Genomic DNA, 25,450 nt, shown 5'->3' on the forward strand with positions numbered 1-25,450 from the left:
CCCCCTCACATGAGGGCTGGAGTGTATTTGGGAAAAAAAGGACAAAACTGCCCCTCACGTGAGGGGCACACTGATGAGTTTAACGACTAGACTTAACGGGGTTAATAAATTCGGGTTTAATTGCAAGTAAAATGAAATCACATGGACGAAAATTGTAAATTTGAAACTACTGGATTAAAACCGCAGATTTGGACAAACCATAGGGACGAAAATCACAGTTCACTCTTTAAAAAAATATTGAAGGAAAAAAAATGAGTTTGCAACCGAAGGTTTTAATAGTTGGAATATTACACATGGATTTATAATGTGAGTGATGTTAACTTTTAACAAGAATTCGCTAAAACTGTGAATATTGACAGTTTGTAACAAAAAAAAACATAATTCATATTTGTTGGACTGTCGTTTATTGAAGTTATCATTAGTTTTACCGTATTGCAAGTGTCCGAGAGACAGTTTTTGAAGATATAAAACTTGTAACATGAAAGTGCATTATATTTCAGTAAGTTCTTATTTATGCACATATGGGAACCAAGTCCGAATACACACAGTTACTAATTCAATCGGCTTTCTTAACTATAAGAACCGGACACTTAACATGATTAACACAGTAATTACTAACACTCCCCAACAAAGCCCTGCCAAATAAAAACAAAAAAAAAAGTTCATAAATTATAAAAAAAAAATTGGTAACAAAAAAGTTATCATATAAACAAAACACAAGGTAACCTTGTAACAGGCCCGCGGCCATGACTCCCAACCACGAGCAACTGAACGTTTAGTTTTTCCACTGCATTGCATATAGCGACCTTTGGGTCTCCGACCTCTGTGACTCCTTCTGCGGTGATCTGCAAGTAACGGAATATTATTTACTGTATTTGTAAAAATAGTAAGAGAAAAATAAAAGTCAGATGGAAGTTAAAAGTTAAAACCCCGTATTCGGTACAGGTGGCTTTAGCTTTGTTAAGCAAATCAATGGCTGCTTTTTTCTCGTTTTCTTTAAGTTCCTTTATCAGCTCGGCTGCTGCGATTACCATAAACAAATGATATGAAGTTATTATAACGTACGGGTGTTAACTCGGTTGTGTTTGTGGATTTGACAGGTTGAACATGACACAAACACAAAAGTTTTCATAGGCACATGAACATGAACGTGACGCGAATTTTTGCACGATGTGTTTAACCCGGAATTTTATTTTATTATTTTTGTATCTTAATGCTCAAAAGTTAAAATCTACAAACAAAAGTTTAAGTGCATATAAGTAATTACGTTTACACTATGTAGTTGAGGTTCATTTCTCTTTTATAAATTTTAGAGTGAACTGCGATTTTCGTTCCTATGTTTTGTCTAAATATGCGGTTTTAGTCAAATAGTTTCAAATTTGTGATTTTCGTTTATGTGGTTTCATTTCACCTACAATTAAACCTGAATTCATTAACTCCATTAAGTCTGGTCGTTAAACCCATCAGCGTGCCCCTCACGTGTGGGGCATTTTTGTCCTTTTCCCCTCAAATAAAACCCAGGCTTGATTCGCAAGCCCCCCTCACGTGAGGGGCTAGGGTGTATTTGTGAAAAAACGGACAAAACTGCCCCTCACGTGAATGTACGTTGATGGGTTTAACGACCAGACTTAACAAAGTTAATGAATTCAGTTTTAATTGCAGGTGAAATGAAACCACAAAAACTAAAATCGCAAATTTGAAACCATTGAACTAAAACCACATATTTGGACAAACCACGTGGACGAAAACCGCAGATTAATCTAAATTTTACCATAAACCACCAAATAACATATATTTTTCAAATTTTAATTCAAATAAATAAATGCTTTACATGGGAGGGAGAGTAAATGTGTTCAAAGCAAACGCGACATGTTTAGATGTGTTTGTGAGTTTGATACGAACTAATTTACAACAAAACCAACCATATTCGCGTTTATAATATGTTTTTTCTATCGAATTTATATTCGCGTCTTGTTGGCGTAAAAAGTAGTTTACTAGAGGGTTAAGAGAGAGATTTACTTCCCCAAGAAGACGCATACAAATAGCCGATATCAACCGGCGTTCGGGCAGTATAGATAACAACTTCCGAATGTACCAAGGTAGAACCAAGAGTCTTAAGTGCCCATTTGAGAGCATGCTGACTATACTCACTATCATCAATAGCCACCATCACCTTATTCTTCATGACCTCTTCATTTGCCATATTCACAACCACAAATATACACTTTTCTAGTGGTTTTTTAAGATCTTTTGAAAACCAAAAGCTAGTTGCAAAAATTAAGGTTTTTTTATTTATGTTACATATGTAAGCGGTTGGTTTTGTATTTTGTAAGATTGTCTATATGTGTAACAATGTAACCAGGTGGAGTGACATGTTAATCCTTTTGTTTTGTTTGTTTGTGATACGAGGTTTTATTTGTATGCCTCTGTTTCTTTGTAGGAAAAGTATCCAATGCAATCATGCAAAACGGATAATATCCAGAGGTGTGGATTAAACTGAAAAAATTGATCCGAAATCAAGGAAAAACCAATCGATATAACCGAAGCAAAAAAAAAACGACTGTTTGATTTTATGTTTTTTAAAAAACAAACTTTTGGTTCAGTTTTGGTTTTGCGTGTAATAAAACCGAAAAAACCGAACCGAACTTATAGATTCTCATTTTTTTTTAATTTTGAACTTTAAGTAATTTATTAATTTATAATAGTTTAATATATAGCTTAACCCAAATATTTCAACCTCAAATGCAAAAACAAAAAGCACCGAAATAGAATGGAACTCAAAGAAAACCGAAAAAACCTAAACTGAACGGTTTTTAAAAATTAAAAACCAAGATATTATTTTTTGGTTCAGTTTTATTCCGGGTATGTTTAGGATTGCTTCTTTAAAATGCTTTTTGCTTTTTGAAGAGGCAAAATGTTCAAAATGTCCCTCCAAAAACACCAATTTGGAGCTTTTAGGTGCTTTTGGAGGGTCATTTTGAACATTATGTCTCTCCAAAAAGCAAAAAATATTTTAAAGAAGCAATCCCAAACACCCCCAAAACTAAACTGACCTGACCCATGCACATCCTAATGGACATGTCAAATGGGTAATCTGCCTTTGTGATTAAATTTGAACATTACTGTTTACACATTTTTAGATAATATCTAAATACCAAACTTATTGTTCTATAGTATATGATACCTAATTTGTAACTTTGTTTCTAGTCATTTTCTTTTTTAATTTGTCCTAATTAATTGAAGTTTAATATTTCTTTATTAAAACAACGTGTGAACCAAACATGTTTATATTTTTAGAGACCAAACTAAATTTGGTAGCCTATCAATTTCTAGTTTCATTCATGAATTTGTCTGTTTCATGCCAAATTATCCCTATTTCTAACACAAATTTATATTGATTAATGATATATACATATTCTTCATGACTAATTTTTACTAATCTATAAACATCTTATTATCAGTTAAAATAATGTAAAAGTTACGTCGCGTTAATTTACAGAAACCGTTATAAGCTCAAGATCTCACCATCAAGATTAAAAATTTCTTTAGATGATCATTCAAAAACAAATAACATGATATAAATATAACAAAAAAATTTAAAATCTTATATTTCCTTACTTATATCAATAGAAATTTTACACCTTATCGAAAAATAATATTTCTCCTGTCACATACCTAAAAAATGTTTTTAATGCGATGCGTCAATTGGATGCGTCATGACGAATAAACTGCACAATTTTGGACCTCACATCTGCTGGAATACGCATCGGGCGATAATTTTTATCAAGCCAAACTACTGTCGCATGCGCCTCCAATATAGGCTGCACCAGAATAAAAACATATTTTAAAAAATAAAAAGATAACAGATTAACAGAAACCAGGGTATTTCTGTCTTTTACTATTTTAATAAGCAAAAGCATGTAACCTCTTCATTTGGGATCTTGACAATGAAGTGTTCAAAGTATGCGCGAGCAGCCGATGTATCGGATACCCTCACTCTCACAATAAATCTATCTCCAATCTGTTTTTACAAAAATACCATAAAAAAAATTGTCAAGGGGTGTGCATGAATCCGAAAAAACCGATACGAAAATCGAAACCAAGAAAACTGAGAAAACCACACCAAATAAATCGAACCGACACAAAAACCGACGGTTTGCTTTTGTGTTTTTCTATAAACCGAACTTACGAATCAGTTTTGGTTTTGCATGTAACAAAACCGGAAAAACTGAATTTATAGATTTTCATATTCTGTTTTTTACTTTTTATTTATTTCAAGTAATTTGTGCGAGTTTAATAAAAAAATAACTCAGATAATTAAGCCCAAATGTATAATAATCAGTTCATTATATTGGGCCAAAAGTTTTTCGGCCCAAAATTTTCAAGCTTAACTGGCAAAACCGAAAAAACAGATACCGAACAGTTTTCAAATATTCAAAACACGACGTTTTGGTTTTAGCGCAAAAAACCAACCCAAATCAAACTATGCACACCCCTAGAAACAACATACTAAATATTAATATATTTTAGTTAAAGCTTAAACGCGTACCCTTAGAGGGGCAAGGTATTTGAGTGACAATTCAGATAATGCAACCGCGTAACCAGTTCGAGCAATCGTATCAATATTGATTCCAATCTTTTCCATAAGTTGATGACGAGCTGTCGAAATAATAATTCACGTCATGCGAAATAATATGTAACATGTAAATGCATAACTATTAATTATGTTACGCTGAACACTCACCGTGTTGACAGTAGTTTGCAAAGACTGCATTGTTCACAACTCCATACTGATCCAATTCGTAATCCCGAACGCTCGATTCAACCTCATGAAATCCACTCATTCTGCCAAGAATTAAGACCAAAAAAGTGTATTTAATATTTATCCCCTTGAAATGAGTTTAATTTTGACCTTTTGATGGTCAAAGTGAGTACTTTTTGACTCGAGATTTGGTATGTGTTTATTTTACAATCTATAAGTAAAATTTTCTGGTGTTAAACCGGCAACAAATTTCATAGCAACTTTCAATTCAAAACCAAAGCGAAACAAAAACCGATGGTTTAGCTTTATGCTTCGTAATAGTCGAACTTTCAGGTCAGTTTCAGTTTTGCGTTTAAAAAAACCGACCCGAACTTATAGATTTTTATTTTGAATATTGAATTTAGAGTAATTTATAACACTTTAAACCAAACTAGTTTAAGCAAAATGTATAATAATCAATTATTTATTAACTAAAAAAAACATTTAGGCACCAATTCATTATTATTTTGCCACAAATTTGAAGCCCTAATTGCAAAAACCGAAAACATTGAAATCGAACCCAAACGAAAAAAATCGAAACCAACATTTTTCAAAAACTCAAAAATTGACATTTCGCTTTTAGATTCGGTTGTAGCCCAAAACAAAAACCGAACCAAACTCAAACAAAACATAAATAAAAAAATCCACAACATAACAGTTTTCAATATCTTAAAAACGGACATTTCGGTTTTAGCCCAAAACCGAACCAAAAACCCAAAACCAAACGGTTTTCAGATATTCAAAAACAGACATTTCAGTTTTTGGTTCGGTCCAAAAATCCAAAACCAAACGGTTTTCAAACACTAAAAACCGATTCATTTTTAGCCCAAAACCGAAACCAAACCGACCAATGCTCACCCCTGGTAAAATAGTAAATTGTCCAGAATTTGACCTACCCAAAGTCAAAATCACTACTTTCTTTGACTAAATAGACAAATTACATCAGTTACAAGTTACAACTTACACCCTATAATAATTTCAATCTCAAAATGCAATTAGTAATTATCGAACAAATTATCTTGAACTGAATGCAAAATTGCTAATAATAATAACTGGATTAATGGAAAGTAAATTACTAAATTACCCTTTGCCGGATTTGAGATCAAGTGAGAAGTTGTTATTACTGCTTCTGATAGGCAGCAGCAGCCGCCGGTGGTTTGTTCTCGGAAGCAAGTGAATATTATTATTATTATTGGCACGTGACGCCGGAATGATCACGTGACCGGACGAGAACAATGCCTGCGACATCGTTTTTATCGTTCTGTGTGTTTAAGGTTTGGTTGGTAATTTGGGCGTTAAACTCCATTGAAGTGTTGTTGGTGTCCCTATCTGGTGGGAAGAAAGTTACGAATATACCCTTACTTGTTTTTCATATTTACCAATACTTAGTACCCAACTCGAGAAAAGACAAAACCCCAACCGAAATTATGGGTTTCGGGTTAACCTAAATCAACTTTTAATTTTAAAACCAAATAATAATAGGCCTATATTGAATATTGTTATTCCATCTATTTTGTTAATGTTTTTTTTATTGTGATTAAAAGTAACCATAATCGGACACCCTAATCATGACATACCGAAGACAATTATATTAGTATTATTTATTATTGCTAGACTTTGTAAAATTTAACTTTTTTATAGATTGTTTTACCATGTTATTTTTGTTTTGTTATTGATTATTTACGTTACAAGGGAAAAATAAAATGTTAGCTTTTGTTTTAGTGTTAGTAGTTTTTTTAAACTTTGTTTGTTTTTTAGCTAGGATACTTGAAATCCGATTGACCCAACCTGAAAAAAAAACCTGAATCTGAACTACCCGAACCTGAAAAAATTGTGAGAGATTTGGGTTGAGTTTCGGGTTTAGAATTTGAACTTTGAAACCCGAATAACCCAACCCCGAAAAATCCAAAACCCGAAACCCAAAAAACATACGATAAGACATGTCTTAGAGGATTATCATCAATGGCAAACGGTTAGGAACGATGACCGTTTGGATGACATGGCGAGAGACAAGAAATTTGGGAAAATCCTCACCAAAAGAAGGAACTTTTAAGGGCGTGTTAGTTTCACAGAATTCGTGGGAATTCAATAGAATTGAAATTAAAATCCCATGACATGGCGTGTTCGTTTCCCTGGAATTAGAATCTTAATTTCATTTTGGTGTGTTCGGTTCAAAGAATTGGAATTGGAATTTAATTCCTTCAAGTACAGGGATTTCAAATCCTTCCAAAATGTAGAGAAATTCAAGAAAATTCATTGGAATCTTATCTCGAGTTTTTTTTTCTTTTCTTTTAACGAGGACAATGAATAAAACATTTTAGTTTTTTTATTTTTTTTGTTTTTAATTTATATTTTGAATTATGAACTTTTTATTATTATTTTTGAATATTTTTTGAGGGGTTTTTGATTTTAATAGAAAGCCATAAAAAATTCAAAAAAATAATAAAAAACTCATAACACAAAATATAAATAAAAAACAAAAAAATCTAAAAAAACTAAAATGTTTTCGCCGTTATCATTGCTACCAAAAAAAAACTTCCTGATTCCTAGTCACTTGTCAAACGAACACATTAAGAATGTATTTAGATTTCAATTCCCCTCAATTCCAATTCCTATTGGAATGTTCAGATTCCAAATCTAATTCCAACAAATTCGAAATCCTATCAAAATCCAATTCCAATTCCATTTCATTCTGTGAAACGAACGCGCCCTAAAAGAATGAGACTAGGCAATAGTAAAGTAAAGAATATTTACTTGAGAAGTGTACGATCATTGCGTATTTGCATACTCTTAGTATAATGATCGATTACTCCTTTGTTATTATCATTTGTTGAGTTTCTCACTAGCATTTCAAGTATGATCTCAAGTCTTACTTCTAGGGATGAACATATTTATGGCCAGACCGATATGCCCGGGCCGAAAATAAGACCATCGATCGGTTTCCCATCAGTCCATATATCATATACATTTTGGTTTCGGGTTGGGCCTCGAGCCAACACTGAGGAAAACCGAGAAGAATAGGACCTACCCTGATGCTTGAATTTTGCGTATGAAGATAAGGAAGCATACATTATAACCTAATTTTAAATGAACGGAAAATTGAGCATTTATTCTCGTGACAAGATTTTTTCAATGGCTTATAAGAATTTTATCTCACTTGTTTTCACATACTAACATGTTTTGGGGTTAAGTGTGTAAAAGAAAAGAAAATTAAGAAGAAAAAGCAACTAATTAACACTTTGTAGTTGGTATCATGAACAATTCGAAAGTGATAAATTATGAGTTCTAAGATGTATCGTGCAATACATTATAGTCTTTCATATTTAAAAAAAATTCATACCAATCTATTGAATTGTTTGAATTTTTATGTAAAAGATTTATAGACAGGGTTAACCGTTTGAAGAGGTGATTATAACCGGTATTAAGAACATGATAAAGTGTTCAAAACATATAGAGGTCGAATGTGATTTGTGTTGAGATAATCTAGAACAAGAATTGTATGAAGAAAAATCACATAAACTTAAAATAGTTCAAGAACTTTGTATCAAGAACAACCAAATCTCTTAAACACTTACAAGGGTTCAAGGTTGAAAACGTAGATGCCATATGAACAGTTTCCTATTTTAGAAAGTCAATCAATTATGTTATATTTGGAAATCCCAATAAATAAGTTATAATAATATTCTAAATAAATGAATATATCTACAATTTCGTTAAATATCCTATTAGTGTGTCATAAGTTAACATTTGAATATGTTTAAATATAGTGATCTTAATATTTCTCCTAATAACACGAGTTACTATCCAATTTTTGTATTTAAAGTGGTCGGTATGTTATTCTGTATATTATAAAATTTAACATTTTTATTGTATTTTTTTAACCGTACGTGTATCACACAGACTCTATCCTAGTATGCAATGTAACAATTATAATTTGTAAACCCTAAATACGATATTAGTATATATGTAATCTCCGTTATAGCAATCGCGAATTTATGGTTTTTCGATTTCTTAACACAAAGAACATGAATAATTAGTAAATGCTTTTTTACTCTTCTGTTTGTGCTTGCATTCAATTTATTTTATTTAGATGTAAATTACATATATATTGCCAAAAGCACAATATAATCAACCACACTTAAATACATCGTTTAAAAGTCAAATAACAAGAACATTAAATAGATGAACAAAATACCTTGAAAAGTCTTATAACATATATGATTTAATTACGTGTAAAGTTATATATATATATATATAAAGTTAATTATTATATCATGGAGTTGATTGAAATCGTGGAAAGTAGTCTCCATACCCTTCTCCAGCCATCATCTGTGCTTCATGTCCATTTGTTTCCTGCAACATCAGTTTTCGTCCCATGCATAGTAATTACATTAATTTACAAATGTTAAAAGACTGATTAATTATAAACGTGGCGCGGTTTTGCTTAAAAATGTCCAAAAAATTGTTCAAAACAGGGCGTTTTTTGAGCCGTGTATACTGTTTTGTTATGAGAGTGGCAAAGCTTGAACGGGGCTGACGTGGCTGCCTTTTTATGCTCTTAAAAACTTTTTTGCTACAAAATTTGCTAGCTTTTATTATTTATAAATATTGTAGTAATTAAAATATAGAGTATATGTATATATATAGAAGAACATATTTATAACTAAGTCATTTTCTCCAATTATAAGGTAAGAATTTGGATCAAGGATGAAAATTAATAATACATGGGTGTAAGTGATCCGATCCGTTCGTGAACAACTTGCGAGTGGCACAAGCTTGCATTGATAAAAAGCTCAATATGATCCGAGTCTTTTCGAGTCAAATTAAAGCTCGTTTAGTTATTCGAGCCCAAGCTCAAGCCTTGTTTGTGTATGTTTAAGTTTTACATTTTTAGGAATTCTATGTATTAATCTTACACTGCACAGTCAAGTTCGAGTTGAGCTTTGTCTCGTTTAAGGTATTTCTCAAAGTATATAAGATAATTAAAAACATGTAGTATAATTTAATTAATAAATAATAAACGAGCCGAGTCCAAGCTCGAAAAAAAACATACGAGCCGAGCTCAAGCTCGAGCTCAAGCTTGTTTACACCCAAATGATAAATTTAAACCAAGTTATGAAATATTACCTTCATAGTGCCCATATCATCCATTTCAGTAGAGTTGAAGTCAGAGAACATGCTGGCTGCAGAAAGCTTCATTGACAGAAACTAAAACAGTACAAAACAAGAGAAAAAGAACTTATTAATAATATTTCAAAATATTTTCTCAATCTTTAATTTTGATTGTTTAATTTTGTAAGTTATGGCGCGAATTAAATTACCTCAATTTGATTCTGTAACGATCGAACATAGTTGATTATTACATCCAACATCACTGACATTCCCATAGTCTATAACAAGAATCCAAATGGAGTAAAACAGTCATATATATATATATATATTATGAAGATACAAAATTTAAAAGGTGTTATCATATCTATAGAGATTTATAAGAAACAATATATAAAGATTATTTATCAATAAACTTTAAAGATTAACAAGAACAGAAAGATTATAAAGATTACATACTAATAACTTTATACCTTGTAGCATCCGGGAACAAGATCTTGCAAGCTTCGTAATTTTTCGTTTATTTTTTCTCTTCTCGTCTAACAAAAAAGAGAGATAAGTGCGATACGAAATTAATATCAAATTCAAAGCATAAACCTAGCTCAAAGATTTTGTATTTTCCGAAAAAATTATATGCAAGATATGAAACAAACCCTTTCAGCCAAACTGTGACTATCAGTTGCTTCACCTCTCTTTGCTCTCACATGAACAACTTCTCTTGGTTTCCCTACATGGGATTCATCATTTCTCTTTCTCTTTCTACCACCATGACCCTAGATGCACCAAGTTAATATATATCCCACAAAAGTTAATTAAAATCAAACAAAGATAAACTTAATTTACTATATTGGCGGAACCAGAACCTTTTATGGTCACAGGATCATCAAAAGTTTATACTCTCTATCGATTATAACTAAATAGTCGATCCAACTCATATTTTTCTTAAGAAAACTAATTTTTATATATAAGAAAAGCAACAAGTTCCGAAGATTTGAGGGTCAGCAGACCCTCTTGACCCTCCCTTGGTTCCGCCCCTGACTATATATAATATATATTACCTTAGTTTCTCCAAGAAACTCAGGACGAAACACCTGAGGATCTGAGTTCATTAAGCTTTCGACTGGTGGTACCATGCCATCGCGTGGAACTCCAAACATGTCAACCATCGTAGGAAATTGGTTCATAGTATCATAGACCGAACAAGACTGATGATCACCAATGAAGTTAAAACTCTCAGCACCATGGGAGAAATTATCAACAGATATAGGTAAAAACCCATGAAGATTAGAACTAGATTCGGTGTTCATATTGTATATATGAGTTGATCTTGATATTGAAAGTCTCTAATGTAAATTCATCAACCATATGTGAGAATGAGTTCTTTTAAAACAAGGTTTAATATAAAGACATGCCAAACTATAGGACAAAGGAAAATAGGAAAAGATAGATGCATGGTACATAAAGTTGTTGATTGGTTGGCCTTGATACAATAATTAGGTTTTCCTACTTTTGAGTTAGGGTTTCTATATTTGGAAAGTTTTTGTTTTCTCATTTTAAACTATATGGTGGTAAAAGTATTGGGGTCCAACTTCAAACTGATAGATTTAGTGAAAAGGACCACAAGATGGCTTTTGATCAAGTATGGGAATTTTGAGGGTGTATTACTATTGTTAGGGTTGAAATTTGGAAAGGGAGTGGATGCCTAACTAGTCTTTATTATAATACCCATAACTATCATGTTTTCTACATATTAGATTTTTGTAGCAAAACACTAATGGGATCATATTTGGTAAGATGTAAATAATAAGTTATCAATCAATTAATGCTGTGTTTTTGTCAAACCAAATTTAATGTTTACTTCATCTTAAGTATTAGCCTTGCAATTAGTTAGCCACCAATGACAAAGATGTTTATATAAAGATGTTGTCCCTCGGTAAATACACCGTTGATCATAAATGAAAAATGGTAATTAGTTAGATAAACGAGTTGGTTTGCCGATGAGACATTGATCGTGGATTCGTGGTCATCTTAACAGTCACAATGGATTGCCAACGACCTCGTTTGGAAGGACCTATCACCTATGCAATTTAGTCGTTTTTGGAAGGAACAGTGTGCCGAATACCTTCCCATTGGTAATAATCAGTAGGTTTTTTCTATGAAGGGAATATATTGTGCAAATTAACTCTGAAAATCCGCGAGTAACATTTAAATAACTCTTCAGATAAATAGACTGTCAATATTATGACGGTAATTCGTCGAAATAGACCACTTTTTGGACGAACTTAAAAAAGTTGTTGGTGATCTATCACTAAAGCAAACCGATGGTAATATCTGCTTTGTAGTGGTATTTAATTTAAACCAATTAGCTAATAGTAACCACATGGTAGTGTTTCATAAGCTTTGCTTGTGAGGAACTGTTAACAATGGCCATAAAGTTAGTACATTAAGTATGATGAGCAAAATAAAATATATTAAATTAAAAATCATGTAAATATCAAAGTTGTAATGCTCATAGAATTTAACAATGATCAAAGGATTAGATAAACTATGTAGTAACCAACTAGATATGACAACTAGATATGACGATGATCAATACAAGTCGTGTAATAAAAAACTACAGCAAAATGAAGAACTTACAAGTGACGTAATAAATAAACATTATTTGACAAAACAAAATTTATAATTAAGGTGTTACATATAGTAAAATTAAATTTTTAAGGTGTGCTTGTAATCGAGTGTTATAGTTGTCTATGATCTAACTTCTTGCTAGTATAGACTTATTATTATTATTTTTAATAAAATCAGCCGTTAAAAAACAAAGTAAACATTAAATTTGGCACGACAAAAAGCCATGCAATGAATGGTTAACTTGTTATTTACATCTTACTAAAGATGTATTCATTAATGTTGTGTGACAAAAATCTAATGTAAAATTTAAAAGCTTGATAGGCTCCCATTCCCTTTGTAGAAAATTCAATCTAACAATAGGAATACATCCTCAAAATTCCCCATAACTTTATCAAAAGCCATATTGTGGTCCTATTCACTACATCTATCGGTTTAAATGTGGAAACACAACACTTTTACCACCATATAGTAAAATGAGAAAGCAAAATGTTTCTAAATATATTCACTACATCTATAATCAGCAATGTCACAACCTCCGCCGTCGATGTAACTTGTCGCCACAACAGCCAAGATCGTCTACGTACATGTTCCTTCTCCCTCGATCTCAGTTTGCGGGCATCTTCACTAAGTCTAAAGACTTATCGCGTCTGTTATTTCATGAATTCATAGATAGTTTGAATGTTCGGTCTACACACCCGCTCAAACTACGGGGAATATTTGAAGATATATATTATCATTTATATATATATTCTAGAAGATACTAAAGATATGTACTCTCTCTATCTCTATACAAGTGTCATGGTTTGAAAACCGAAAATTTAAGAAAAGTTTGAATGATTGTATGTTTTGCTTAACAAATGAAAATAATGCCCTTGACATATATAACAATACAAAAGAAGAAAGTTTGAATGATTGCATTGTGTAAGGGTAAATTTAGAAATTAGTTAATAAATTTTGAAAGTAAGCATTTGTAATGTGACAAACTAAAAATGAAATATGGACACTTTCAAAAGGACGGAGGGAGTATTAGTTTTATGATTTTTCAGTTTCCTTGTATAATTATATTTCCTCCTCATTATATATTGGGATCTCATTGTAAACATTATTCAAGGATTTTATACAAACAAAAAAACAATGGCCACCACTATGGTCTATTAGACCCAACGTAGTGAGGCGCCATGGGCCTCGAAAGCGCCCCGTAGAGCCTGGAACAACGCCCTCCGGGGCATTATGGGCGTTTTGGAGAGAGGGGGTGGGGGGGAGGGTTGGTTTTGACTGGTGGGTTTTTATATGTTATTTTTTATAAGTAGTAGTAGTAGTAGTAATAATAATAATAATGTGATTGTTGGGGTTCCATCCATTACACCCATTTTAACCAAAAAAACTCTTATGCTGACGTGGCGTCACATGTCGCACAGCGTCCACAAAGAGACTCCATACACTACACATGGTCTAACAACTGCAGAGGACACCATCTTTGTCGCCCCATTGAAAGTAATATAATGGGTGAATCAGTTTTAATGCACTTATTTTAAAACTTTTTGTTTAAGTGTGAACTGATATAATAAAAAAAAACTCATGTTTTTAACCATAATCAACTGATATATATCATAATATTTATTTTGACTCTTTACCCAAGTTTTCAATTTTTTTCACAACACTATTCCTACCTTTTATCTATGTAATTACATGTATACATGACACACACAATATAAGAGATCGTATTATTCTCTATAATTTAAGTATTATATCGATATATTAAACAAATGATCTTTTTTTAAATGTTGATGCGCTTCTAATCACTTGGTAGCCTCCATCAGAACACGCATTACCCACGTCTTGGTTACCAGTGATATATATTTTTCTCAGATGTGTTTCATGCTAACTAACAAGTCAATTAATGGTTATTTACTTATTTATATTTGATTAGTCGAAATGTGGTAAAAGGAAGATAAAGAGTGGACGTGTTGAAACACAAATTAGGAGGAGACAACTCAACACTTTTCTTGATATAGAATGTCACATTTGAGGCAATTTGGAAGCTTTATCATTTTTGTACTAGTTTAAATTATTTGATGCATATGATAGACGTGTGAAGGATCACAAGAGTCAGTGTCTCATTCAAGTAAAAAAGCAATGTGTATAATTTTTATTTTTCTTGAACGGAATTTCTTTTTAACTTTTGTCGTTTACGAGACTTGAATCTAATACCTTTCAAGCTCTCCTAACCGAAGGTGTTTATAAATGGACTACCAACCCATTGATAGACTACGTGTGTATTACCATATAAAGTTTTCTTAAATTTGCTTATACTATTATTTATTTCTTTAAAGTTATATGATTACTAGTAGGTTATATTAATCAAAATGCGTGAAATGTAACATTTCTTTTACTGGGCTTAGTATTCGGGCCGGTCCAGGTGGGCTGGTTGGGCTGACACACACTTTTGTTATATAAATATGTCAACCACTCATGAGTCATGAGTCATGACTATAGGTGTACAAAACCGGTTATAAACACAAACCGAACCGGTTTGGTCAACGACTGGTCAAAACCGGTTTGATTCAAACCGGTTCGGTTTATAAACCGGTTTAGAAGCAAGATAGGCCAGCCTGATCACACCGGTTCGATTCGGTTCGGTTTATAAACCGGTTTCAAACTGGTTTTTCTCAAACCGATTTCATAGATTTGAAGGGGAACCAGTCCTGAAACTTACGGTTTGGGTAAAACCGGTTTTTTTGTACACCTCATGACTGATGACTCAACTAGATTATTAAAGAAACGAGTTCAAACATGACCAATGTTAACCTATACATTGAAACTGGTTTAAACCCGGTCAAACCCAACGTCAACCGGTTTATTCCTTTCTCCTCAAATATCGGTTCCAACCTTACCATGTTTTGCCATAACTCGCTTTTGACTTTTGTTGCCCATACCTGAACTGATTTGGGCCCAAAACTCGATTTGTGTTCCTCTACAATGAACCATCCCCCTGCTACGCCATCTCTTCGAGTTGGCAACAACTAGCTCTCTCCAATTCATAGGTTTCATAAGTTTTAACAAAAATAGGAGATCGAGTCACTAACGAAAGTTACAAAAAATGGCCAATCAAACCAGTTGAATTGAACCGGGTTTTTTGGATTTTCCAAAATCTTTTGGTTTCATTAAACTACAAGATAAAAATTGGGTTGGTTAACATACCAATGCTAAATTGTAATGGTTTAAACCTTTTTCTTTTCAAAATCGTTAGTATATAAACTCTTCTTAAATTATAATGATGTTTTTATGATTATTATATGCAAAATTAAACAACAAAGTTAAACGTCAAGAATTAACCCAAGATTGCATATTTGCATATTCATGGCCCATTTAAGCCTGGTGGTCTCTAAAGTCTAAATAAACTTGAATACCCAACAAAGGCTGGTTAAGTGGTTATACAAAGGTCTGCTAAAGGCCCAGTTTTAGATACACTTCATTTGGATAGGATATTATGAAACTGGACAAAGATGTCCATTAAGTAATTCTAATATTTATAACTTATGGGTGAGGTTAATGTACGTACAATAATATAACTTATGGGTGAGGTTACTATGGAATAATTGTTTAATGTGCGATAGGTACGCGAAACGCTCAAAGACAAAAACATAAACGCTCAAATGCAAAAATACTAAAACGCTCAGCCAAAAACTAAAATGCTCAAAAACGGTGTTCGTGAAAAAAAGTAAAAAAATGATCGATTAACGATCCAAAACGGTTTATTTCGGTGAACCAATGATTAATTGGATATGTATTGACGATTTCGAGATCTTGTTATGTGATTTCATGGATTGATTTCATTAAATATAAGTATTCTTGTACCTAATGTACGTTAAATAATTATTGTATTCTATCTTTTCTCTATAACCTTAATTAAAAATAAATAATTTGATATTCTTTTTTTATACCACCAATGAATAAAGCCCACCTATAACCGGGAAAAGACGACTTTATACGCCCACGATCGCGTATAGTGCTGGGTAGCGTAAGCTCACCGTCTTTTGTTTCAGGGAAAACCCGCAGCCCAAAGGCCCACTCCGGTACAACCCGATTGGGATCAGATTCGAACTTGAGACCTTACGGTTTCCAGCCCAAAATTTTCACTTCCCCATCTCATTGGCAAATTGATAAGCTCTTATATATTCATTTCCTAAGTTATAAAATAGTACAAAGAAAAAAAATGTAAATATATAAAAGATGCAAGTAATATATAATCCAAAACATTTAGAGACAAAAGGTGTTATAGTGTTATTCGTATTCACTTTTTTGGCTACCATGTCTAGAAGCTGGTATATGAAAGTAGGTAGCAATGCCATTCTCTATTGTACCTTTCTGATTCTTTTACCTTAAGTTTGTCTCCCAAATAATCAAAAGTAAGGTATCCAATAAGTTGTGCACGTCCCCTTTAGATCAAGTTATGTACTTAAGTGTTACCTCATCACAAGTTTCCAAAAGCAAACTAATTAATAAGAAAGTGAAAATTATCTTGTAATTTCTTTAACTTAAAATTTTTTGAATAAACTTGTCATTGATTAAAAATTTAAAATTTTGGAAAGTTTATTTTCAATGTAACATACTTATAAAACTTACATTTGAAAGCTTCGTCAATAGGTTTTTTTCGGATTGTCTCTCTCACGGTCAAAAACATTGGCTAAAAACTTTCTCCTCCATCTCTCACATAATATTTTTGACATAACTGTACACGGATTGGAAAACCATGCTCTCTACAAACACAATAGAAAATGTTATTAATACACTTTCAAAAATTACATTTGATGTGTCATAGCTCATAGAGTATGTAGCTATTTTTGTATCGTTGGATTAATTTTTCTTAAAGTATATCCGTATACGACATTTAATGCCATGGTACATATGTGCCTTTTATTTTTGCGACTTGGGCCATTTGATGGTTGTTTTTATTTTTATTTTTTTTTATATTTTTTTAAGTTGTGTGTGAAGAGAGAAATTGCCATGAGATGTGTGTAAAATGAGTTGAATAGGTTTTGTGTGTGTATATATATATATATATATATATATATATTATAAAATAGACTTTTTAAATATAGTCATTAAAATGCACCTCTCCCCTTCCTGAAAATGAAGCTTACTCGAGTAAATGAACTCGAGCACGCCTCTCCCTTCGCAATCCCGATACTATGGGGGTGGTGTGCATCTCGAGGAAATTTTCCACGAGGGCTTCCTCTTCCCGAAACTGCATGCCACACCTTACACATTTAGATTGATAGTCTTCTAGTGTATAAAATAATTACATACAATTATATATTTTTCATACCATACATGTTAACAAAATACGGAACTTAGTGAGGACACTCTACTCTCTACCAGATATTGCAAAGATTTTTCGAATTCGATTCATATATTTCAAGTTAACACATCATCCATAACGATTACAATGAAGTGAAAGGTAAACAGACAACCCCCACCCTAAAAATTGATCCTACTAGCAACAAAAATTTGGGTCTTAGGTGCCAAAAATTACTATGCAAAGATTAATTTGTCCATATTCTACTCTTTCAAATTTTTACCAATACTTGTTCAACGAGTGAAATTTTAGGGTTTAATTGTAATGATATATAATTATGTCTCAATACACTATGTCAATATTCATGATGGTTAATATGCATATTTCACACTTGCACGATACATTCCTAATAATTAACGGTTTAAAGTTCAAAAAGGTAATGCAATATTCTTTCTCCACATGCTTCTAACCTTCGTATAAAGTTTTACCCAATCATTTTGACTTCAACTCCACACAAACAAATCTTTACCTATAAATTCCAACATTCTCTCTTTTATTATTATTATTAACAATATTATTATCAAACCAACTTCTTATTCTAGCTATGGCTGTTGATGTTTGTTCTTCATCCGAACCCTTCATAAGTCCAAGAATCTCTTTCTCCCATGATCTAAACAACCAATCATCCGTAACAACCGACATTAGTTCCATCGTCGGTACTACTACCGCCACCTTTGATTTTTGTATCCCTCCAAATCTTAATCTGCCACCAATAACATCCGCTGACGAGCTATTCCTAGATGGTGTACTTCTCCCTACCCAAATCAAGAAACCGGAAGCCCTAGTGTCGGAAAATGAAGTCATGGATGTCCATAGAAAACGTCTCAGAGAACTTTTATCTGAAAACGACGAAAAACAAGACAAATCAGTGTCTAGGTCATTTTGGAAGTTTACACGAACCACGAGTTTAAACTCTGGGAATGGTACGGGACCAAAAAGGTTGCTTAGATCTTTGTCGTTGAAACGACTCTTACATAGTAACCTGACATTAAATCCAAGGGGAAATGAGGATACAATTAGGGTTATGAAAAAGTCGAGTTCACGAAAAGAGTCATCAAGTTGTTTTAGTTCGGTTCATACTGATCCAACGGTTACTTCTGGTTGCGTTGCTACAACAAATAATGGTAGTGATTCGCGTCGGTGGTCATTACCGAAGAAGGATTCTGGTGGTGGAGTTCAAATTAATCCTGTTTTGAACATTCCACCGGCTTATAATATAAACATGTTTGGGTATGGTTCATTGTTTTGTAAGGGTAAGCAGAAAAGCAAAAACAAATAAATTATTTTATCTTGTGATATGTTCTTTTCTTGTACATGTATATTGTATCAACTTATATGCATTTATTGATCTCCCTTACTATGCAAATTAATAAATAAGCATGATATTGTGGTTATGCTAAATGCTATATCTAATATTTGAGCACCTTAAGGAGAATTTTGGTCTATAGCCATGGCATCAATAGAGACATCACACGTCGTCCCAATATATATTATACCTTGCGGAGATGACTTGTCGTCTCAATAGAACTTATCGGATTTTTAGGTTTAGTCTTTCTTTGGATACGACATGTTGTGGCTATATAGGAAATAAATATGCTTTTATATATTCCTTTCAAAATAACTTAGGTGACGAATTCCAAAATAACCCACCAAGATTTAGCTTGACCTAAAGAAACGACATGCAGTGTTATAATCCGTTTTTCGCTTTTCTTATTTCTTGATAAAAAAATATGAAAATGAAGAAGAGGTACAACTTTTTAATGTGTTTATAGCCACAACATGCTATCTCTATAGTTAATATACAATGACAACATATATACATAGCGAAGGCAACCAAGACATCATTCTATGATGTAGCCAAGACACCTATAGGGACGGCATGTCGTGACTATAAGACATGTGGCTACAACCCAATTTTTTTGTTGTGTTTCCTTGTAGTGGCAGTCCAAATAATATTACCAAAAGCAATTGTAACCTTTTTTTTTATGGTAAGTCATCTAACTTCTAAGTACAATTTTATAATTATAATAGAATAGTAGACTACACATCAGTTTTACTAAATAAACAAGAAACTGAAATAAGAAGTTAATAAAATAATTTTGCATAGTTATATAAAAACTCGGTTGTAGCTATAGATCATAGAATTAAGTGGTGGATAAATGGCTGTAACAAATGTATCACATGTCAAGATTTCAAGAACAAAGGAACAGGTTATGTTGAATTTTCATTACCATTGTTTGCCTTATTAAATGTAGTCCTTGCTTTAATAATCGCATGTCTCTAATACTTTGGAAGATGAAGGTGAACTCCCTTTTTTGTACTTTTACTTTTTACTCTTATTCTTTTTTCAAGAAAATATCACATCGAATTTTATGTTAGAGAGCACTTGAGAACCGTATAATACACTTGTACATGTTACATTGAATGTAATACATAAGACTTGGATTATCTTCAGTGTAAATGGATTTAAGATAACTCAAAGTTTTATTAGAACATAAAGAACCAGCTAAAATTTATTCTAAAACCCATTAGTGTGGACGATTAGGCTCTAGACGGGTGCATGTACTGATCGGTGCCGGCGGAACATCACCCAGTAGTGGTTGGTACCGATGACACCACCCCGAATCCATGAAAAAACAAAGAAGAAATGGGTCCCAGTGGGTTGGAGGATGGGAAAGAAGGTAAAGATGGACGGGAACACCACTATGTAGATTTCCATACCGACTGTAATCCTTCCCGAATGTATGCTCGGGAACAACACTCCGTCTAGGGGTGCAAACAAACCTAGTGTGGGATATAAAAAGCTATTAGCTTGTCTTGTCTTCTACATAAATCAATCAAATACATAAATATAATAAAATGGAATGACAAAAAAATATATACATGAAAATCTACATGGCAAATGTTTCACGTATAAGTAAAATTGATAAGTAAAATTACATACACACAGTCGATCATGTTTTAACTTTTTAAGTATCTTTTTTGATATGCCAAATAAATATAGACGAAATTTTTTTATCTTAGTTTTATACTTTTATAAGCAAAATTTAGGATTATAAACCATTGATTCTAAAAGAAATTTCAACAAAATAACTAAGGAATAAGGAATTAAGGATTTCTAAGGAAAACTTTCATGGGTCCTTAAAATTGGCCCAAGAACTTATAAGCATCACTCTTATATTTACCGGTAGATTATTGAGGCCCATGCTAGTTTCATTGACATGATACTAAGCCCAATTGTAGGCCTACAATAATATTTTGTATTCATCTCTCATTGCTAGAGGTGCACAAATCGGGTTTTTTTAATACCCGGGTTCGGGTATGGAACCGTTTTCGGATATGATTGGGTATTGGATAATCGGGTATTGAGAGAAATCGGGTAGGATTCGGGTAGGGTATTGAGGAGAAAAACTCAACCTTATGTACCCGGGTAGGGTATGATCGGGTTCGGGTATTGGAACCCGGTACGACCGGGTATTAATACCCGGTTTTGAATTTGTAATTTTTTATACATTTTTTAATTTGTTTAAAATTTAAATATGCAATTTATAAAAATAATTAAACTATATTACAAATACCATAAATTCACTTAATTACAAATTATTTACTTAGTAATATGCATTTTACAAAAAACTTAAACATAAAAGTAGTGAAGTAAACATAAAAATATACTATAAAAACTCATATATTATTTCGGGTATTAGAAAATTGGTATCGGGTATTGGGTAAGACCGGGTACGGGTATTTACGGGTATAAATCGGGGTACGGTTCCGGGTACGGGTATTGACCTCGAAATGCATATCCTATCCATACCCTACGGGTAGGGTCTGTTCCGGTTTCGGGTATTTAATACCCGGGTATAAAAAAACCGGTTCTGAGTATTTTTTTCGGGTCCTGTTCCTAATACGTTTTTTTTTTCACCTCTACTCATTGCTATCTCACCAATTCTATAATTTGAGAAGTTTAAAGTTTCATCTTATTTAACACTCCATACTCTAATAGAGAAAGAATTTTAAGGACTTATGGTGTTTGTATGCAAGTATAAGCACACTAGTTTGAGGCCCGTGTATTACACGGATAATTGTTTGAAAATTTTGAACTTTGACTATTAAGTGAAATACAGTCAACAAATTGATCATATATAGTTAATACAATTAAAATTAAATTAAAATTACAGAAATTACATAACTAAGATTACACAAATATGTTACAAATAGGTAAAAACTTCCTTTTACACTACATTTGTGATTGTATTAGCAGATATACATTGTTCATCAAAAATCAAAATTTTTAGTCCATGCCTGCTTGTAACTCTTAATAAAGAAACATATAGGCATGCTTATAACTCTTGATATAACTATATATAGTTGTCCGTGTGACAAAAAAGATTCTCCAAATACATACCAACTCTAGATAAATGATAATATATATCCATGATACCAACAAAAAAATATTCATACACATAAAATATCATAACTTTTAATCAACTAATATGATGTCATTTGAGAACATCTCCTCATGTTTATCCAAAAAACATGATTATCCCAAAAACCATATACCTAAACTTTGATGATATAATTATCCTTAGAATCTTTACAATTTGAAATTGATTGATCATGATAAATTTGTTGTCACTAATATTTTGTGTATGGCAAATTTTTAATTGACTTTATATTTTACAATTAAAAATTATATAATCAAGAAACATAAAAACCGAAAAATTTAAGTATAGCAAAATGATTTGTTTATTTCATATGAATGTAATTGGCAGGAAAATGGAAAATACATACTAACATTAAAATCATGTTCAAATAATAGTGATTATTCTGAGTTAAAAGAATATTATAAGATTTAAAGTTGCATAAAATGAATGTAGTGATTCTTATTTATAATCGTTGAAAGTAGGGCTGCCACTTTTACCCGTAACATGAAACCCAACCCAAGAAAACCCGTACCTAAACCCAAACTAACCTGACCCGAGAACTCGAACCCAAGAAAATACTAACCCGAACCTGAACCGAAGTAATTCGGGTTGGTTCTTGGGTCCGAATTCTAGGCTTCGGATCAACCCGAAAACTTTTAGTTTTAAAATCATATCTATTTTTAGGTATTAAAGGCTAAGACTTAGCCGCTGACGTTATCAGAATTTAGTCCAAGTCGATTGTTCTCATTCCACATATTATGAATAGAATGTTTATTGTTTATTATTTTGAATATAAACCATAATAAACACTTTAACTAACACTTCAAAATTCACTAATCGTCTCTTGTCAATCCATATGGAGAATACTTATTATATGTAGTAATGGATTTAGTTGGAATAAACCTATAGTTTTAATGTCATATATTGAAATAACTTAAAAGATAATGACCATATATGAAAAATTGATTGAAAAAATGGTGATGAGGGTTATGGTATTGACAAGTGACAAAAATGGTAGGCTTTTATTAAAATAGATAAATGTGTGTCTAAAACGAGTAAAAAACAATATTTGTCAAACCCTGTGCGGTCGTCCACCAGGCACATTCTCATGCCCAGCCATGATTCCTAAGTGACTACTATAGTACTATTTATTGTCGAAGTGTAATCACTAGATAATACAATCAGGTTTATGTTAATTTCATAAATAGTGATTTACGGTTGAATATATGTATCGTCGATAAATGCATTATAAGAAACTAAAGCGTATTAGTTCACTAGAAAAACACTAGTAGTTCACATATATTGTATTCGATAGAAGGACCTACTCATTGGTCATGTTCACGACAGCGTATTCATCACTAGTGAATAATGCACCATCGTTCCACAATAAAAACGTATTCACTAGGTGTGTTTAGTAAGAGCATTCGTCCCCTATAAAACTGTGAGCGGGTAATCTATATTATATAGAGTAGTTATAAATGGTTGTGAGTTAAGGAGATAGAGAAACTTTTGTTGATGAGTAAATTTTGAGAAACATTGTTCATCCTCTATAATATTTTAATGTTTTTTTAAAAGTGGTTGCTATTGGAGGAGAAGGAAAAGATAATGATAAATGTATAAAAAAGATTATTTAATTGAATATAAGAGAGAAAAAATTATTTTTTTTAGTGTAATTTTAGAGATGGAGATAAAGATGCTGCTGAGAATGCAACATTCTCAGCAGCTCCTCAATAATTAGTGTAATTATATAAATAGGGAAACTGTCGGTGAGCGACCGGTGTTATATCCAGTTCAGGTGAATAGACGCGATAATTTCTACCAAGGTCTCCAACTATCATAAATTTGATGTTATAATGATACAAAAATATGATGAACAAAAGGTTGACTTCTTTCTCGGAACAGGGAATACGATAAAGATTATTAAAAGATGGTAATATAAATGAAATAGCAACATTTGATCTTGATATTAGAAGAAACAAAAGTTATACAAGATCAGAGGTCATATTCGTTCAATGATCAAATCTGTTCGTCAAATGGTATACCATGATTAGCTCCATAAATTTCCCTTTAACAAAAAGTTATAAATTTTGAAACTTGGTACATGTTATACTATACAGGTTTTAATACAAATAATCATTAAAACGAGCCGAATTACCAGAAGAAAATGTACATCAACGTATAAACGAACGAGCATTAGCTAGAAAGAGCAAAGATTCAAATTAGGTGAAGTGAGTTGGCTTCAAAGGGATTGTTTTGATGGATGTGGGCAATGACATCATTTGGCGCCCACGTGTACCAATCGATGGTTAACCGTAGGCCCCACACGACACATCATACGTTGAGGTGCAACTCTATTTTAAGCTTTTGTATTGTTTTTGTATACAGGCACAAGTGTAATGAATATTAAGATATTTATTGGTTTATGGAACTTGATTTTTAATATGTTCTCAAGGGTTTCTTGTGTATGAAGGAAAGTAGTGGAGTATAAACATGCATGAAAAAAAGTCAAAAAGTCTTTGTCTAAAGCAAATATAAAGATGTCAACATTTGAAAATATATATGAAATGATGAAAGCCATACATCTTTTGGGTGACAACACTTGATTTATGGCAGCCATAGTTGGATCCTAGGTTTAACCATTCACATTATTAATTCTAAAACAATAAAAGGTGAATAATATCCGCTTCAGGTTTTTTTTATTTGATTTAAAGACTCGTGTAGTCATTTATACGCGTTTTTAGTTGTTAATACCCGGTCTTTACATCAAGAAGCGTCTTTCTCTTGTGTGGTTAATTAGATTTAACGTTTACACCTACTGCAGCCTGCCACCAGAAGACATATGTGACATACCGTATAATTTTTCCTCATAGATCTCTGATTATTTGGTTTTGTTTGATGGGTCGTGACACATCAATCTTCAAATGTCTTATTCACGGATGATCTATATTATTATTAAACAAAGAAAACACGACATGTCGTGTTTCGGAATAACATAAGCACGAGGATGAGCGGTCTTTGATAGACATTTTTATCCATACGTTTCTAAGAGTTGAAAATACAACACTAGAACTTCTTTTGTCAAACGAAAACTATGATATTGACCTTTTTAAATATATCTACCAAAGTTGC

At 32.3% G+C, this 25,450-nt stretch overlaps 3 protein-coding genes across 3 annotated transcripts; all 3 read right to left on the reverse strand.

Moving 5' to 3' along the window:
* Positions 1-402: 402 nt before the first annotated feature.
* On the reverse strand, positions 403-2,282 carry LOC143568964 (uncharacterized). The gene is made up of 4 exons (XM_077054987.1): positions 2,020-2,282; positions 930-1,021; positions 727-845; positions 403-635 (listed from the first exon to the last, which is right to left on the reverse strand). The coding sequence occupies exons 1-4, from the start codon at positions 2,201-2,203 to the stop codon at positions 557-559; spliced, it is 474 nt and encodes a 157-aa protein (XP_076911102.1). The 5' UTR covers positions 2,204-2,282; the 3' UTR covers positions 403-556.
* Positions 2,283-3,648: 1,366 nt separating this feature from the next.
* On the reverse strand, positions 3,649-6,054 carry LOC143568965 (acyl-acyl carrier protein thioesterase ATL3, chloroplastic-like). Its single transcript, XM_077054988.1, has 5 exons — positions 5,886-6,054; positions 4,745-4,845; positions 4,550-4,659; positions 3,926-4,021; positions 3,649-3,821 (listed from the first exon to the last, which is right to left on the reverse strand). The coding sequence occupies exons 1-5, from the start codon at positions 6,047-6,049 to the stop codon at positions 3,702-3,704; spliced, it is 591 nt and encodes a 196-aa protein (XP_076911103.1). The 5' UTR covers positions 6,050-6,054; the 3' UTR covers positions 3,649-3,701.
* Positions 6,055-9,073: 3,019 nt separating this feature from the next.
* LOC143568975 (uncharacterized) lies at positions 9,074-18,701 on the reverse strand. The gene is made up of 7 exons (XM_077054995.1): positions 18,367-18,701; positions 10,969-11,236; positions 10,564-10,683; positions 10,384-10,449; positions 10,123-10,191; positions 9,929-10,009; positions 9,074-9,154 (listed from the first exon to the last, which is right to left on the reverse strand). The coding sequence occupies exons 1-7, from the start codon at positions 18,699-18,701 to the stop codon at positions 9,074-9,076; spliced, it is 1,020 nt and encodes a 339-aa protein (XP_076911110.1).
* Positions 18,702-25,450: the final 6,749 nt, after the last annotated feature.

This window comes from Bidens hawaiensis, unplaced genomic scaffold (assembly GCF_021521415.1).
Source record: "Bidens hawaiensis isolate Kalapana, Puna unplaced genomic scaffold, B.hawaiensis_p1.1 tig00024267_1, whole genome shotgun sequence".
Classification (NCBI taxonomy): Eukaryota; Viridiplantae; Streptophyta; class Magnoliopsida; order Asterales; family Asteraceae; genus Bidens; species Bidens hawaiensis.